The 17,238-nt window shown below is 38.9% G+C and overlaps 1 protein-coding gene and 1 pseudogene across 1 annotated transcript; both read left to right on the top strand.

Moving 5' to 3' along the window:
* The first annotated feature begins 185 nt into the window (after positions 1 to 185).
* Positions 186 to 15,962, top strand: e2f1 (E2F transcription factor 1). The gene is made up of 7 exons (XM_088331604.1): positions 186 to 1,365; positions 3,470 to 3,569; positions 5,315 to 5,534; positions 7,446 to 7,598; positions 10,485 to 10,599; positions 10,676 to 10,898; positions 12,361 to 15,962. The coding sequence occupies exons 1-7, from the start codon at positions 1,120 to 1,122 to the stop codon at positions 12,588 to 12,590; spliced, it is 1,287 nt and encodes a 428-aa protein (XP_088187730.1). The 5' UTR covers positions 186 to 1,119; the 3' UTR covers positions 12,591 to 15,962.
* Positions 1,603 to 1,729, top strand: LOC148369540 (U2 spliceosomal RNA; annotated as a pseudogene).
* Positions 15,963 to 17,238: the final 1,276 nt, after the last annotated feature.

Below are 17,238 nucleotides of genomic sequence, written 5' to 3'. Positions count from 1 at the left end.
CTGAAAATGCCAAGTCTATTTTTTATGTCAACGAGTCCGCGATTGTTAAAATGACTGGCATCAAAATTCACCAATCAGAGAGTGCTCGATTTGTCAAGCTTCTTGACCAATGGGATTACGCAGATTCGCCCACGTGTCAGTTTCGCGGCAAAAAGATTTCGCGCGAAAAGTGTCCCATCCTTGTTTGGATTTAGATCAGCTGAGACAATAACAACAGTTACGGGAACACAACTGGAGAGCAAATACGCTTTTTGTAATGGATCGCACCCACCGTGAGCTTGCTGAAGAATCTAAAATATCGCTTTAGAGGAGTTTTTTATTTACGGTATAATTTATTGTCATTTATTTTCAATCTGCGCTTGAGTCGGACAGCTTTCCGAATGCCCCCGCGAACCGAATGGGGTTGGGGCTAATGTCGCTGTTAGCATGCTCATATGACCTAGTTTATGTTATGGTATAGTAATGTGTCCGTTCATTTTATCCTTGACTAAAACGTCCTAAACATAACCGAAAGCGTTTCCCAATGCGAAGGCGACTGTAATATTAGCATTGCGAGCTCCCTTGACCCCCTAGAAAACTTCTGCAAACTTTTATGCGTGATCTCAGTCGATTTGGTGCAGTGGTCGTCGTTGTGCTATGACCCCGCGCAGCAAACTACGACTTTGTCCTCTGGGTTTTGACTTTTTTTATCCTCAGGACTAGTTGCAAGCGACTAGCTCTTCGATTAGCATTCTCGTTGACGGGGCCTGGTCTCGTGTGGACAACTTCAGGTGAAAACAAAAGGTTAGCATGCTAGCTCTCTTTCCAGCTGCTAGTTTTACAGCCTCGGCCTCTTTGTGCGCTTAAACAGCACATCTGGGTTCTCGAACTGATGAGTTATTGGAATAATCTCGTTAAAATATACACACGACACGACAACATACTGTCCACCTTTCATTTGCTTTAGTATTACATTTTACTGTCTTGCACTCATGAGGAACTTTTCCAAAAACTATCCACAAGTTGCTCAAGAACTCGATCACGTGGCATCTTGTTTCTAGATAAGCGAGCCTTTAAAGTGCGGCACTTGCTGAGTTGGCGTGCATCTCGTTGTGAAATAAAGCGTGAGAGCCCCCTGCCATGTCAGAGACTCTGATAACGGGCCACACGTCAGAGGATCTATTAGCTGACTTCGAGACCTTGCTTAACTCTGGAAGTGTCGGACAGGACCACCAGATAGTCATCATCACCAGCCCCAGCAATGAGGGACTCCACCCTGCAACCGCCCCTTCCAGCACAGGAGAGATCTTGCTTTTTGCTACCCCGCAGCCATCTGCTGAGGTGACCTTCCAAGACAAGAGAAGGCCAACACTTGGGAGACCTTCGGTGAGAACCTGCTCGAGTTTTGGGATGTCTGTAAACTTTTTGTTAGGAGAATTTCTTGTAAAAGTAAAGTGAACTTGCATTAAAGCTTATACTGTAGCTTGTCAAAAGCAGACTTTAAAACAACCTAAATGGGTCATCTCGACCACATTTTGATATTGTAGAGGATTTGGACTGTGGACTTAGATGCCGACAGTGGTTTTTAAACTGTGTGCTTAATGTAAGGCTTTGATGCTAAGCTTGGCCTTGGCCTTTTGGCTGATAATGATCTTTGATTTTTGCATTCCGGAGATGGAATAAGAGCTTGCTCTGTCCACTCCACGCATCGGCCCGGTATTGCAGTACCTCCGGGAACGGTGCATTCGCAATGATCGCAGCAAGGCTTTAGGGCTAGGACCTTAGCTTAGCCTTTTGGCTGAGAGTAAGTGTCCCGGCTCCTAGGCTTTGTAGCGTATAATGAACTGACCGATAACGGATAATGGATAATGAATAACGAAGATATTGGCTGGCAACCAGTTCAGGGTGTCCCCTGCCCATTGCCCGGAGATGGCTGGGATGGGCTCCAGCCCCCCCGCGACCCTAATGAGGATAAGCGGTACGGCTGATGAGATGAGATGAGAGATGAATAACGAAGATAGAACAATAACCCTTAAAAACCCCAAACCCCAATAACAATAGTTGCAGATTGCTTCTAGGGCAGACATATGTTTGAAAGATTTTTAATGCTGCATTTGGCTCAAGTCGGTAAAAATTCTTGCCCCCCAAAAATCCTTATTAAGTGTACGTACTGCAAAAAACACACCTCAATAGGGATACAAGTTAGGTGGCATTTATTTGTACAGCTCTTAGTCATAGACAAGGCTGCACTGGCCATATTTACATCATCCCCTGATCTGAAACCTGCATGAGGGCAAGTAAAAACTCTAAATCCCAGCATGTATAAAACAAGACACCTTAAGAAGGAGCCACACATGATGTTACCCTGCTTGCAGGATGACCAGGCTGCTAGCAATGTTGCATGGTCACCAATTGACAACATGGTCAAAATCAACAATTAACAAAGGTTATAACTGAAATTACTTGCCGGTATATTCATTTCAATATTGTGACTTGTCAACATCGATTATACCTTTCTTCTTTTGCTAAAGGTGTGTTTAGGCTTCACATTTAGGAATTTCTGGAGACGATTTTCACACAAATAATCACCATTGACGAATATATTGTCAAATGTTTTCCCCCTTTACATAATATGCTAAGATGATATTAGCTTAATTTTACATTTACTTTTTACCTTAAAAAGAAGAGCAATTTATTGGTTAAGAAATCACTATGAACTTCACATAATGTTCCTTTTTATTGAAACAATTGTGCAGGATTTCAGCCTGTTAGGATAATACCTCTTTAATCCACAAGTAAGCTACAGGTTGTAAGGTCTTTGACTCTTTAGTAATAATGCCCAGATGAGAGAAAAAAAATTCTAATTTCATCACACACTAAAGTGAATCCAGCAGCAGAACAGATAAATGTCTCTTTGCTTTGCTTCAAGTTGTAAGATTTAAACACATTTCATGTAAATGCAGCTAACTGCAGCAGATACAGTCCTCTTCTTTGCTTTAAGTTTTTAGGCTTTGATAACAAATACTGATGCACATTAAAATGAGGTATGTATGGACAGAGACGGTAATCACGAATGTGAAAAACATATGGAAAATATCCGCGATTAGACGAATGTCATGTTCCCGACAGCCCTAGGTGTAATTGTAGGAAATCGCATGAAAGTTTTAGTCAAGAATTGGGATGGTGCAAAAACATAGCCAAAGCTTTATCTATATTGAAATTATAAGCGAGGGTATCCCATTTAGTTCATTGTATTGTATTGTAACCCGATAATCTCTAATTTATGCTCAAAACGTGCTGTTACACTTGATTGTCAATCCAAACCACTTTGATGAAATTGTGACCAATCCAGTGTGTACGACACTACTCACGTAACGGGTTCTGGTTTTTTTTTTTGGGCGGGGGTTGTTTTTGGAGAGGAGTGTCCTTTCGTTCATAGTTTTCTTCCGGATCATCACAACATTATATCCTTCTTTTTGACTGTCATCAGGTTAAGCGGAAGTTGGATTTGGACAGTGACCATCAGTATGTTAGCACGACCCGGCCCTCTTCAGCTTATGCGCCGCCTTCAACACCAGCACCTCCCAGAGGTATACATGTTTATACACACACATGCATACTTGGGATAGGCGGATTAATCAAATGATCAATACTGAGTAAGTACTTTGATCAGATAAACACTGTTGTCCTGAATCAATACTTAGCTACTCCACCATTTTCCTCACTTAACGACCAGGACATTTCCAAGCCAAAATAATTTGTATCGGATCAGTATGATTTGATACTATTCATACTGACCACCAATGTTCCCTCTAAGCGACCCGCACATTCTCAGCGCACAAGAAAATCTAGCCAGTTCACAAAAATGAGGGCTCAAATTTGCTAACTAAGAAGCAAATAAGGTCAAAGTTACAGTGCATAAAGGTAAAAATACACGGGTTCCCCTGATATTGTGTTCTAAATGCGGTATTTTGAAGACAAGGTCGAAGTAGAACGAAGTTGAGGAACGTCAGTAGATTTTCAGGGATCAGAATGGAGATTTTCATTTTCAGCTGAAATAGCCAGCGTCCAGGAATAAACCAGGGCGGATTTTGAATTTGTCTGCTACGCAAGAGAAAAAGTGAAAAAGTCGGAATGCCTTTGGGGTTCAAAAACAGCGGAAATCCGCGGATCCGCGGAAAATTCTGATCCCTGGATTTTCGAGAACCAGCTTCTTCGGCTCGGCTCACTAAAAGGAACCTGCTCTTTCAGGTGCTAAATGGCTCTTCAGGTTGATTAAGCTTCTTTAATCCCAACATGACCAAATATTATGCACAAAATGACTTAAAGGAAGGGAGGATAGAACAAAAAAGAAAAAAATACCAAAATGAAAAAGTAGTGAAAGCTGAGAAAAAAAGAAGGAAAAATTTAGAAAAAAAGCCAGAAAAAAAGAAACAAAGGAAAAAAGTAAATAGAGAACAAAAAGAAAAAAGTAACAGCTTGGAAAAAATAAACACAATGAGATTTTTTTTAAAGGAATTGAAAAAAAGGAAAAAAAAACACAAAAACCACGGAAAAAAAAGAAAAAGTTTGTGTTGCCTTCAAATAATTTCCAATTATATCAAGTGAATCTTGTTGCCAACATTGTACTTCCACTAAAAAATGTACAGTTCTGTATCTTGCAACCAACTAAATAGGCCCCCAAAATTATAGTATTATGCGACAAAATATATCAGGAAAAAAAAGAAATGGATAGCTTGTGAAAGGATTGTAAAAACAAACAACGGCCGCACAACCTTTGCAATAGTACATGAGTCAATTCATTCAAAAGAGAAAAATAATTTTGCATTGCCGGAAACTCCGCAAAATGTAATTTGATGTCAAGTTTTGGACATGTTTGATAATGATTCAGTTGCCACGCTTGGGATTGTGGTTGCTCACTGTTGTTTCAAGCGTTGCTCACCGACTCTGTGAACGCTCAGACCCATGGGAAATTAGAGGGAACATTGCTGACCACTATATGATAATACTTCAATCGGATTGATACCAAACTTCCTAGTTTCCTCCCATCCATTATGCACACACGAGATTACTTCCTACATTATTTTTAATGTGTACAAAATGGATGTTGCCCATAACTAATTTTTGGTTTTGAAACGGTAGCATATAAGGCCAATTTTATCAAATTTATCCTCATTATTTTTTTCACCCAACTTGTATTCATTGCAATCAGATTAGAATTCAGTGAATTTTTTTTTGCATAATAAGATACTGTTGCGAATCATTGAATTTGAAAAACAGTCCCGCTGTTGAGGTTGTTGTCATGGTAACACTTTGTTTTCCTTCTCTTGATCAGTTCCTCGGATAATTTTGGAGAAGTCTCGCTACGACACGTCTTTGAACTTGACCACCAAGCGCTTTCTGGACCTCCTGTCCCAGTCTGCTGACGGCGTGGTGGACCTGAACCGGGCCTCGCAGATCTTGGATGTCCAGAAGCGGCGCATCTACGACATTACTAACGTGCTGGAAGGGATCCAGCTCATTTCCAAAAAGTCCAAGAACCACATTCAGTGGTTGTAAGTAGAAAACCACTTGAATGCAAACTCCTTAAAGGGGGAAGTCAAGTTAAAAATGTTCTGAAAAATATATGCTATGATACCACCTGTTTAAAGAAGAAGAAATCAATTTCACATTGAATTTATAGACTCTAAATACAATTACTTTTCTTTTTTAGGTATCACTTGCTTTCATTTGGAAATGACATCATATTTGCTCATGTACTAACCAAAATCTTGTTTGGGTTTGGTCATGTGATTCACAAGCTTAACTGTGATTTTTCTTTTCTTTCTTTTTTTTAATTTGAGCACTTGAATTATTCACTGCCAGCCTATCTAAATAGGAAATAGAGATTTGAAGACAATCACTGTCAATGTCACAAAAGCAAGTATTGTTATAACATTAAAAAAATCGTACATTCAGATTCAGATATACTTTATTGTCATTCTTGTACACGTGTATACAGAACGAAATGTCGATACATCTGACCCGCACAATTTCCTTGAACGTATTGAGTAGGAGTATTGAAGTACTAATAATATACTAAATCATTATAGCTATGTATAGTATTATACAGTAGTGCAAAGAGTGCAAGAGGAGCAGCTAACCAGATGTGCAAAATGGGCAGTCAGGTAAACAAGTCACTATACAATAACAATAACATTCAGACACAAGTCACTAATTAAGGAGTGGTACAAGATTATTATTGGGCTGACTATTATCTGACTGACAGCCCAATATGTCATCACAGCTTTTGGCACAATAGGAAAAATCTACCTGATTTGTTAGTCACCTGCTGCAACACTAAAATATTCAATCAATCTCTAACAAATGGTGTCACTTGTTAGAGATTCCAAGCATTTATGTATGATGTTTTTTTAGACATTATATACCAATACTTGATCTCCTATAATTATGTCATGTGAACAAGGAATGGGAGAGCTTAGATCAGTCTCATGGCTCTGCATTTCTACAAACTGTTGTGATTGAACTGGCTTAGGAATTTTAGTCAGTACAGCACATCCAGTTTGATTTATTTTTTTTTTTTTTAACGTTTTTGTCGCACTTCTGTGTTTATGTAAATGCCAATTTAATTACTATTGATTGCTGCACCAGTTAAGATTAACAGCTGCGGACACAGTCTGCAAATGAGTGTCGTAATCGTGGCACAGTGTGTTACTTTTCTTGACATTTCCCCGCTGATTTTTTTTTTTTTTTATAATGTAAGAAAAAAGATGTTAATTTTTCATGGCTGTTTATGTCTATACCTTAAAATCCGGTTCTGCATGTAGTCAAACAAAGTTGAGTTTCGTCCTGAAATTTGTGCACTCTGCTTTTAATCGGCTACGCTCTGAGTCCAGAATTTATGGTAGTTGTCCGCCATCTACGGGTACTCAAAAACAAAGGCTCTGAAGAAAAATGTTGGAGTTTGGTCACTTTGAGTCTCCCTAGTTCGTATTCCCTCTTTTGTTTCTAGCACTCGTTTTTTTTTTGTTGCACCTCACAGTACCACACTTCTTGTGGTCATGTAATACACACACATTTGAAGTACTTTGACTTCCTTTGCAAGCAGACAGCAAATGGCTACCTGCTGAGATGGATGTGTGGATTTTTCAGCTTACTCTATATTACATGAAATAACCATTTTTCATATAACCACGCTGTTTATGGGAGGTCAGAAAACAAATTAATATAAAATAAACATCCAACTATTTGTTCTGCGATTGAACTTTAACCAGAAATTGTTGTTTTTCGGATAAGACGATGAACAACAAAATAACTACTGTACACATATTTAGTCTGGAACATGTTAATACAAGATAGATATTTGACTCGGACATGAAGCGCTAATTGGAAATCTTTTGGTCTGTTATGAAATATTTTGTCACCCATTGACCTGAGATGCAAACCGATTCATTTATTGTTCCCAGGGGGAACCGTGTGGACGGGGCATCAGTGGCCCTCCAGCAGGAGCTGCGTAAAGAGGTTTGCGACCTCACGGCAGCCGAGGAGCAGCTGGATAACCTCATCTCCAAATGCAATCTTCAACTCCGTTTGGTCACAGATGACCCTCAGAGCAAGAGATATCCTTTCCACTTGCACCTTTTGTGTGGATTTGATTGAGCTCACCATATTGTAATATATCTATCCATTTATCCTCACTACGGTAGCAAGGGTCCCAGCCCATCCTTGCCGTATTCAGGCAGGGGACACCCTGAACAGGTTGCCAGCCAATCACAGAGCACACAGAGACAGACAACTCACTTGTTCATTCACACCTAGGGACCATTTGGACCAGCAATTTAACCTGACTTGGATATTTTATGGAAAGTGAGAGGAAACCGGAGTGCCCAGAAAAAAAACCCCGCAGGCAGGGGGAGAAGATGCAAACTCCACACAGGGAGACTGCTGTAGCAGGAATTGTACTTTGGACCTGCGCACTTTGGGGCTGCACACTAACCACCCAGCCGCTGTGCCACCTTGCTTTAATCTAAAATGTCCCGATAAAATGGTCGTTATTTTAGTTTTGTCTTATTTTTCAATATTTTTAGCAGACTATTTGAATAATAAAGAGATTGGATGTATTTTTTGCAGTCTAGCGTGCTTCAATTGGTAATGGCTCTAGGGAAGAAACGCTATAGACCTGTTAGTTCTTTGCCTAAACCTTTAAATCTGCAAAAGGTTGCTTATCCAAAAATCCAACTACCATATTTTCCACACTATAGGGTGCACCGGGTTATAGGGCGCACCCCCAAAAAATAGTTTTTGGTCCTATATCTTCCATAGATAAGGCGCACCGGATTATAAGGCGCTACAATGGGAACGTCGACAAAACAGTCAGATGATTCAGTCAAACTGATTACCCCCTTAACATTTCCAAAGCTTGCAAAGAAGCAAATACGTGTCGTAGACACGTGCGGATGCAGTGTCCGTACGATGTCACTCAAATGCATCGTTTCAAATATCATTCGGAAGGTTAAAGTCTTGGGATTCAAGAAATGGCAACCATTCCTTAGTTTCTATTTTCCTTTTCCCTCGCAACTTTACTGTGCATATGACAATAAACACTTGGAATTGAGTTGAGTTCACTCAACTTATCACAGCAACATCAAGATCGTTCTAAAACAAGATACCGGGAAAATATAAAGCCGCAGAGCTCACCGAAGTTCTCACGTTCAATAATGATACGCAATCGTGGTCTTCTTACAACCGTGAGTGTAGTAAATCCAGGAGAGTAAAATATTTACGAATACAGACTAATGAAACATGTTTCTTTATCGCGTACTTTAGCAAGCTTGCTATTCAGTCATCTTTTTCGGCCAATTGCAGGGTTTGTTTTGGCACTCTAGCCTATCCGAGGCTCCGAATAACTTCAGCCAATAGCGATCGATTTAACGGATGATTGACACATTTTTTTCGGCCAATTGCAGTTTGTTTTGGCCCTCTAGCCAATCCGAGGCTCCGAATAACTTCAGCCAGTAGCGATCGATTTAACGGATGATTGACACATCTTTTTCGGCCAATTGCACGGTTTGTTTTGGCCCTCTAGCCAATCCGAGGCTCCGAATAACTTCAGCCAATAGCGATCGATTTAACGAATGATTGACACATCTTTTTCGGCCAATTGCAGAGTTTGTTTTGGCCCTCTAGCCAATCCGAGGCTCCGAATAACTTCAGCCAATAGCGATCGATTTAACGGATGATTGACACATCTTTTTCGGCCAATTGCAGGGTTTGTTTCGGCCTTCTAGCCTATCCGAGGCTCCGAATAACTTTAGCCAATAGCGATCGATTCAAATGATGATTGACACATTGGTTAGCCAATGAAACACTGGTATATAAATCCCAGCATACACCGCGGACTACTCCACGTTCGGGGGTAAATCAAGTCGGCGGCTGTTGCGTTAGTTGCGAGACCTAGCAATATATATATATAAGGCGCACTGTATTATAAGGCGCATGGTCAGCTTTTGAAAAAAATTAAGACTTTTAGGTGCGCCTTATAGTGCGGAAAATACGGTAAGTTGCTTGCTTCAGGCAAAATGTGTTTTTCTTTCCAATATTGACAACATGAGTATCATACTTTCCAGTATATAAATGGCACCCCATTATAAGTTCCACTTCCAGAATATTCTTATGAAGATTTTTCATATGTAAAGGCACCAGACTAAGGAACATGATAGTAAAAACTACAGTAATAGTGAACTTGGCATAAAAAAACGTCAAAAACACAAATGTTAGAAATACTGGTTTCATAACTAAAATGAAATGATTAGTTCATAAATGGTTACCATATGTAGAAGCATTCCATTGTAATTCATCTTGTCTGTTTTTATTTTCCGTATTTTAAGTCCATAAAAGATGCCACATTAGTTTTATAATCTGAGAAATATGGTAATTGTAATGGATTTCTGTATAGCTTCAGCCCAATTTAATAATAGGAAAGATAACACGTGCTATTGTACAGCATTAATATTTGAAAAAGACAACATACCAGCGTTACATAAATGTATTAATTTTTACCTCGTACCATATTAGTTTGAAGACAAATTAAGTAATTCAAATAAAAGGGCTGTCACCACGCTAAACAAGCACACAAGACAGTGGGAAAACAAAGGCTATTAATATTTAGCAACTCATTTCGAATTTTGTTGGTTCCAAATTATATTGCACTAATTATAATTGCACTATTTTTTTATATGCACTTAAAACATAGGCCAGTACCCAATCACTAACTTGTGAATATTTGCATCCTCAACCTGACATTTTTCTTTTTACTTTTCTCTTCTAAGTCTTTGTGTGTTTTTTACCTGGAGTGCCATGTCTAACCTCTTAAACACTTCACAAAGTTGTGATTAATTAAAAAAAACAACACAATAATAGTTTTGATAAAATGTAAAGTTTTTTGAAATTCCCTTGCAATTTTTACTTGTTGCCAGTCCTGAGTTTTTGTTCTTAATGTCTGTCACGCTGGGCTACGTACGCTGCCAAGATCTGAGGTCATCGTTTGATTCCCCGGATCAGTTACTCATGGTGATCCGAACTCCACCAGAGACCCAGCTGCAAGTGTGGGACCCCAGCGAGGTATGCAACTTAACACTAAATCCATTCCCGTTTTTTCATCATGGCTTGAAATTTTCTTTGTCTACGTGGTGCTCAGGGTTACCAAGTCTCTCTGAAGAGCTCGCAAGGTCCCATCGACGTCTTCCTGTGTCCGGACGACAGTTCCGAAGTGTGCAGCCCGTCCAGAACAGATGCAAACGCTTCAGAGGATGTGCCAGATGGCCTTTCGACGCCAAGCAGGGACCGAGACACGGCGACTTCGGAAGCACTCTTAGCGTCCCAACCAGAATCTTCAGCACTGTTGCTGGGTGCAGACACGGGTATGTGTGCTTCTTCTTATCTTTTTTAGGGTTTGTGTTAGCGTTTGGATTCTACTTGAATCAGGCTCGTTCCTACTTTCACAATTTTTATGATGTACTGCCAAAAAAACTTGACAAACATGACTCTCCAGCATTCCTCCAACCTTATGTGTTCCACCCTGCACAGCTCTGATAAAAGTAAAATAAAAGCAAATAGGTGCAATGGATAATAAAGCATAAGGGCTCTTTGAAGTAAGTTGGATATTGTTAAAAGTACTTAATAGAGGGAATTTTTAACTTTCAACTTTTTGAGGACACCTCAAACAACTACCCAACCTTTAAAAAACAGACATAACATTACAATTCTGAAGTGAAAGACAAATGGGAATACCGGGCTTGTGGATATTAAAGCCTGACCCAGCTTGGGCCCAGCTAATTAACTTAATTTGAGAGACCAAGCCCAAAGAAAATCTGAATTTTCAATTTTATGAAGAATCGGGAGGAGGAAGTGTTTTAGATTTTACCTCTACTCCTATTATATATTTAAACCGATGAACATCCTGGCTTGTGTCATGTTGCAGCCTCTTTCAATTTGTTTACTATGCACATGCAAGTAGGTGCAGACCTAAGACAGTTCGGACAACTAGCAGGATGAATACTGAGTTACAAGGCCAGTTGGAATTAAGCATGGGCATTTAATACATATCTCCTGATAAAAAAACAAGGTACTTGCTATTGTTCTGAAATCACATTTCTTTTGTCATTTTTGCACGTTAACGCTTGTGCATGCAACAAAAGTAAGTATCCACTTATCTACTTTAAGCAGGCATCGTCTTACTTACAGCATTTTCCATCACTGTTGATAATTGGCCATAAATTTTTCTAGGCAGTGTATAGTATGTCACAAAATTGAGTTCCCCCCTCACATCTCTGCAGAGATTTCATTATAATATCACTGAAGAACATCTCTGAAGAAACATCACTTTAACATAATGAAAAGAAGTATGTAAACAAAGGCCACGGCTACCTCTGAAGATGTTCTGTGGTCTGATGAGCCAAAGATCAATCTATTTGGCTCAGATGGTGTAAAACATGCATTGCGCCAAACAAGTGAGAAGTACACACCTGTTTGTGTTGTGCCTAAATTCAAGCATGGTGTTGGAAATGTCATGGTTTGGGGCTGCATGAGTGCAACTGGAATTGGGGAGTTGCATTTCATTAGCGGAAACGCAACCCAAGAGCGCAGGATCAGGTTTGTATGGCAGCAAACTTGCGTGATCAATGGGACAAGCAGATGCTGGTGGCGAGCGGTCTCTAGAAATTCTCTCATATGTCGGGCAAGATTTTGCTCAAAAGACTTTTCTTGACATTGAAAGACGTTTCCTGTAACAAGCGTAGTATAAATGTAGAGCGACCACTGCGTTTCCATTTATATTTTAAATGTGTTTGATTCCTCAAGTGATTTTTTTAAATGTTTTTACAGAATCTCTTATGAGCAACGACCCGTTCTCAAGCCTGGCAGACATTTCTTTCTGTGACTTCTCGACGGACTTCCTTCAAGGAGAGAGCCTTCCTCTCCCGTTGGACAGTTTCATTAATATGTCGCCTTCTCACGCTCTGGATTACAATTTCGGCCTCGGGGACGACTCTGGTGTCAGCGAGTTGTTCGACTGCGACTTTGGTGACCTCTCACAGGTTTTGGGGGAGACCTAGCAAAATTAGGTTAGGTACATTGTGTGACTATGTCTAAGTTGTTGTTTTTTTTTATACTGCAATAGGTCAGACTAGTATAGTGGACCGTTTTGACATCCTACCTTTAATGCCAGAAGTTATTTAAAGAAATGAAATGATCTGCATTTATATAGCGCTTTTCAAGTCAATGACTTCCCAAAGCGCTTTACATTGTGCTTCACATTTCCCAATAGCGGCCGTGATCTGTGCAGCCATGTAAGGCGCTAACCTGCTTATTGGGGTTCAGTGTCTTACCCAAGGAGACTTCGGCATGTAACACGGACAAGCCGGGATTCCAACTGGGATCCCTTAATCCTAAAACGATCGCTCTACCTCCTGAGCTACTGCCGCCCCAATAATAATAATAAGATTGCTTTTTTAATTTAAGGTTCCTATTTAAAAGAACTATGCTCGCCGCTTGAATAAAAAAATAGCGGAATTCAGCACAAATAAAAAAGAAAACAGCCTTTTACTAGTCTTGACAGGGAATGGTATTTTGGGAATATTTATTAAGCCATTGTTTTTTAAGTCATCATTGGCCAATTTGATATTTGCTGTCACTTACGATAACATCACTGTGTCTTCGGCTTTTGACCAATCGTGGCTTTTCTTCAGAAAGCATGCGAACTGTGGTTGCTTGTTTTCTGACCCCAGAATACATCACATGGTGTAGAGGTAAGATCTTGGGCACTGCCCTGAAATCCGTGCCTGGTTCGGGCTTAAAATGTCAATCATTAAGTCTGGCCAATCGGGCTTCTCGTTCACGTTTTTTTTTCTTTATCGAGGATCTATACAGCATGCACTTAGTTTTACTCGAGTAATTATTTAGACAAAAAAGTGCTTACCAAACTCAGTTTAACTCAAAATCACAAATAGATTTTCCTCCTCGGTGTTGCAGTAAAAGATGCGCGGATTCCTCCTTCCACCTCCCTCACGTCAGACATTATTTCTGCTTCTTGCAAATAGATTATAAGCTGTACAAACTTTCTGTTTTAGGCCAAATCTTTCACTATGTGCAGCTTTTAATCTTCATAATTTGATTTTCTTTTTGGTGCCATTTTGTTCAGTTTCATTTTCGTCCGCTGCACGTCGCCAAGATGCGCACTTCGGCGGCAAACCGTTCATTTAGGTGCTGCATTTACAGCGCACACTTGATTTGAGGGACCCCATGTTTCAGCCGAAATGCACTGTTAGGTGCTGAACTACGCACGGCCCGAGTAATACGTCATGTTTACTTTAGCGGCAAATCAAAGCGTCGGGTTCATTTTTAGGCTCGTTTATCAAATCAATTTAATCTGTTGAGTTTGGGCGGGTTCGGGTTTATATACCTGCGACTCGAGCTGGGTCAGGCTGAATTGTTTTAGGGCCGATCTTTCCTCTATCATGGTGACTATACCTTCAATAAGGACCCTGATGAAATTAAGCAGTAGATTCAGTATCAACAGGGCAATAGAGATGTTTGCTGTATCAACCTACCATTAGTAAAAGGTGAAGTTGAGTTATCGTAATTAAGACTGTCAAACAAAGCGGTAGGTTTAGTCTAGGCATTGGTGGGGACAAAGCGCACTTTTGAAGTGATGACATAATATTGGTATGGACAAAACAGTGATTTCTTTATATTGATGGGGACACCTCCCTTCCGTCCATGTCAAAACTATGCCTTTGATTTTGCAATCAACCATAACCGCAGGATTCTTTTAATACCAGAAGAAGATGCTTATGGTCTTTAAATTCTTCAGAATTTGAATAGATTATATTTCAGAGTTAATTGTTGACAGCTAATGAAAATTGTTAAGGCAAGAGGGGCTGAATATTTTAGGGCTGTTTTTAGTATCTTTATTATGTGGAAAAGCAGGATTAGATTTTATTTCCTGCATAAATAATCGCCCACAAAAATCCTTTAATAGCCTCCAAGGTCTTGGACTGATGCAACAGGCAAGCTCCGAGGGTCTACAACTTGAGATATGTACGAACATTGGACGTATCATGATTTGAAGCCCTAAAACAGCTTCCCAAAATATTACAGCACTTCCTTTTTGGACATTTATTTAAATTATTTATTAGTGTGTATACAGTATGTAGTGATGATTGTATTTGGCAAGTGCACGTGCAACTTATGAGTTAAGTAGTGGTCGCTGGTTCCTGTTTAGAGTGGCATTCGCGCCAAATCTACCAAATGATTTGTATCGCAGTCACTTAAGGTAATTGCAAGGATTGAACTGGTGGGATGTTTTGGTTTCTTGGACTTGCGTAGTCCAGCACACTCAGCCTGTGAGGTAATTTTAGAATAGCACCAGAAGGTTTAGGGGACGAGGATCCCACACACACTTCACGGAGTATGTTAAGGGTGTTTTGTGTGATTGAGGGGTGAAGTGAAATTTTTTTCCAAGTTTATATTGATGCCTTGAGTTGTTGACACAAATGAGATTTCCCAGGACATCTTATCTCGAGCTCAGTGATCAATAGTCAAGGTAGGTAGTGTTCTCATTTGCTGTACTTTTATTCTTGTACAACACGTCAGATTTTGTTTGCAAATCAGCATTTGACATTTCCTACTTTTTATTTCTTGACTATTCTGCATCAAACATGGTCTTTGTTGCAATTTGTGTGTGTGTGTGTCTTTTTTTTCCTTTTATATTTTTTAACTGGGTGACATGAGTGAGGAATTTTTAATAGCCTTAATTGCAGTTGTTGAACTATTATTTATTACTTTATTGAGTTTGGGAGAAGTCCTACCAACAGGATTGACTTTTCTAATGAAACATGAATTTTTTTTTATGATATGTTTATTAATGGTAGGATGTTTTTCTTTGAGTGTGGCAAAGGGTTCATGTAAATGTTTTTTTCCCCCTTTTTGTAAATCAACCTCAAAATTGCGAAAACATTTGTCTCTGTTAAAAAATATGTATAAAAGCAAGCTTTTCTCACTCATTGCGCAACTATGACGTTTATCAGCTTTTGACAACATGTAAATACATGAGCAAGTGTGTTTTAAACTGATTGAACCAATTCCCTTTTATTGAGTTATTTTGATGATTTTCTTTTGTTATTTTTCCATGTATTGTGTTACATAACATGCAGAATCTTTCAAATGACTCATTTTAAAAACAGATTTTATTCAGGCCAATCATTTCTATTTGAAGAAGAAAAAACAAAGTTCTACAAAACCGTAGTAGGCTTCTTACCCTGGTTCAATGCGATGAAATGAATCTTTCTGTAATAATGCAGTTTACTATCGGCATCCTGAAATATCAAATTCACACTTTCAGGTTTTATTGTTGGAACTTGTGAGTTTTGAATGTATTCTACCTTCTGGTATCTATTTGATTGATAAAGTAAATAATTTGGTCTACATTCTTGTATTTTGTTTATGTGTAATTTGTAATACGTATTTTTACTCATTTACACAACATTCCTGAAGAGTTGGATTTCATACAATTGATACAATGGATCAACTTTCATGCTTTTTTGGTGTTGGGCTTTTACATTATAGTTCTAAGTGAGGTCTCTGACTATGCTTTGGGTTTGTCAAAAGGGTTAGCATTTAATGCCAGGGTATCAAATTAGACTATAAATTCAGGTTGTTGTTTGAAATGACTTCAAAACGAGTTCAGATTTTAACTAGGAATATAAAATGTGATGATGGTCTTTAGTGTTCATTAAAATCAGGATTAGATTTTCACCATAGTGTTCTAAACTAGATAAGGTTTTAAAGAGAAAATTTAAACAATGGGTGGTCTTTTATAATGGGGTTTAAAATGAGTTGGTGTGTTTATATCGTTTTTAATCTAGGGTAAGAGATTCAAGGTAGGGTTTTAAACTAGGGTTTAGTCTCAAATTAGATTTTCAAAACGGGTTCAAAAAGGGTTTTGAAATGGGATTAGGATGTTTTAAGGTGCTTTCAAACTTGGTGTTTAATTTCAAAGTTATATCTTCAAGACTGGTTTTAAAATAGGATTAGGAAGGGCTTTAGAACTGAATTTCACAATAGGGTTTTTAACTGAATTTAGGATCTCAAATTGTAACTTTAACTTAGTAGTGATGTTTAACGCATAGTTTCAAACATGTGTTATGGTTTTACATGTGATTTCTAAACTACAGAGAGTTTGTGGACTTCCAAGCGAATGCAAAATAGGCAAGGTTTTAAACTACGGATATGGTTTCAAATTTAATTTGTGCAGAAAAGCATTTTAACTGGTAGTAAGGTTTTTTTTTTAACTTTGTGTTTCAAGTTGGACTGAAAAACTTGAGGTATTGAAAGAATTTTACAATTAATAAAAGGGGTTTGTTCAAGAAAAATCATGGGTTCGTTTCATAGGACAAGCTAATATGTACATGGATGTTTTTGTGTCAAGGTATAAACAGCCGGAAAGTGTTCATTCCTTTGGTGCTATCCAAAGGTCAAGTATGGCAAAAAAAGCCAGGATGTGTTTGCCTCGTTTGCTAATCTTGAAAGAAAAAGCCATAGGTGAAGTAATTCATCTAATTTGTCATGACAAGCTGAATGGTGATACATTTCTTGCGGAAGTGATTATATATTGTAAGGAAAGAAGAAAAGTGAGATGCTTATCAGAAGGGGGGGCGGAGTCTTATAACTCCTCACTGTTACTTTGTTGTGGCTGTCTGTCAG

Source organism: Urocampus carinirostris, chromosome 3, assembly GCF_059441175.1.
Source record: "Urocampus carinirostris isolate Australia breed hairy pipefish chromosome 3, RoL_Ucar_1.0, whole genome shotgun sequence".
In the NCBI taxonomy this organism is placed as follows: Eukaryota; Metazoa; Chordata; class Actinopteri; order Syngnathiformes; family Syngnathidae; genus Urocampus; species Urocampus carinirostris.
This window is presented reverse-complemented; position numbering and strand designations above follow the sequence as displayed.

Bases quoted from the DNA above. Each gene is read 5' to 3' on its own strand.
- e2f1 (XM_088331604.1), top strand. From the start codon at position 1,120: ATGTCAGAGACTCTGATAACGGGCCACACGTCAGAGGATCTATTAGCT. The intron at 3,570-5,314 runs GTATACATGTTT...TCTCTTGATCAG, and splicing joins AACACCAGCACCTCCCAGAG to TTCCTCGGATAATTTTGGAG. The intron at 5,535-7,445 runs GTAAGTAGAAAA...TATTGTTCCCAG, and splicing joins AAGAACCACATTCAGTGGTT to GGGGAACCGTGTGGACGGGG.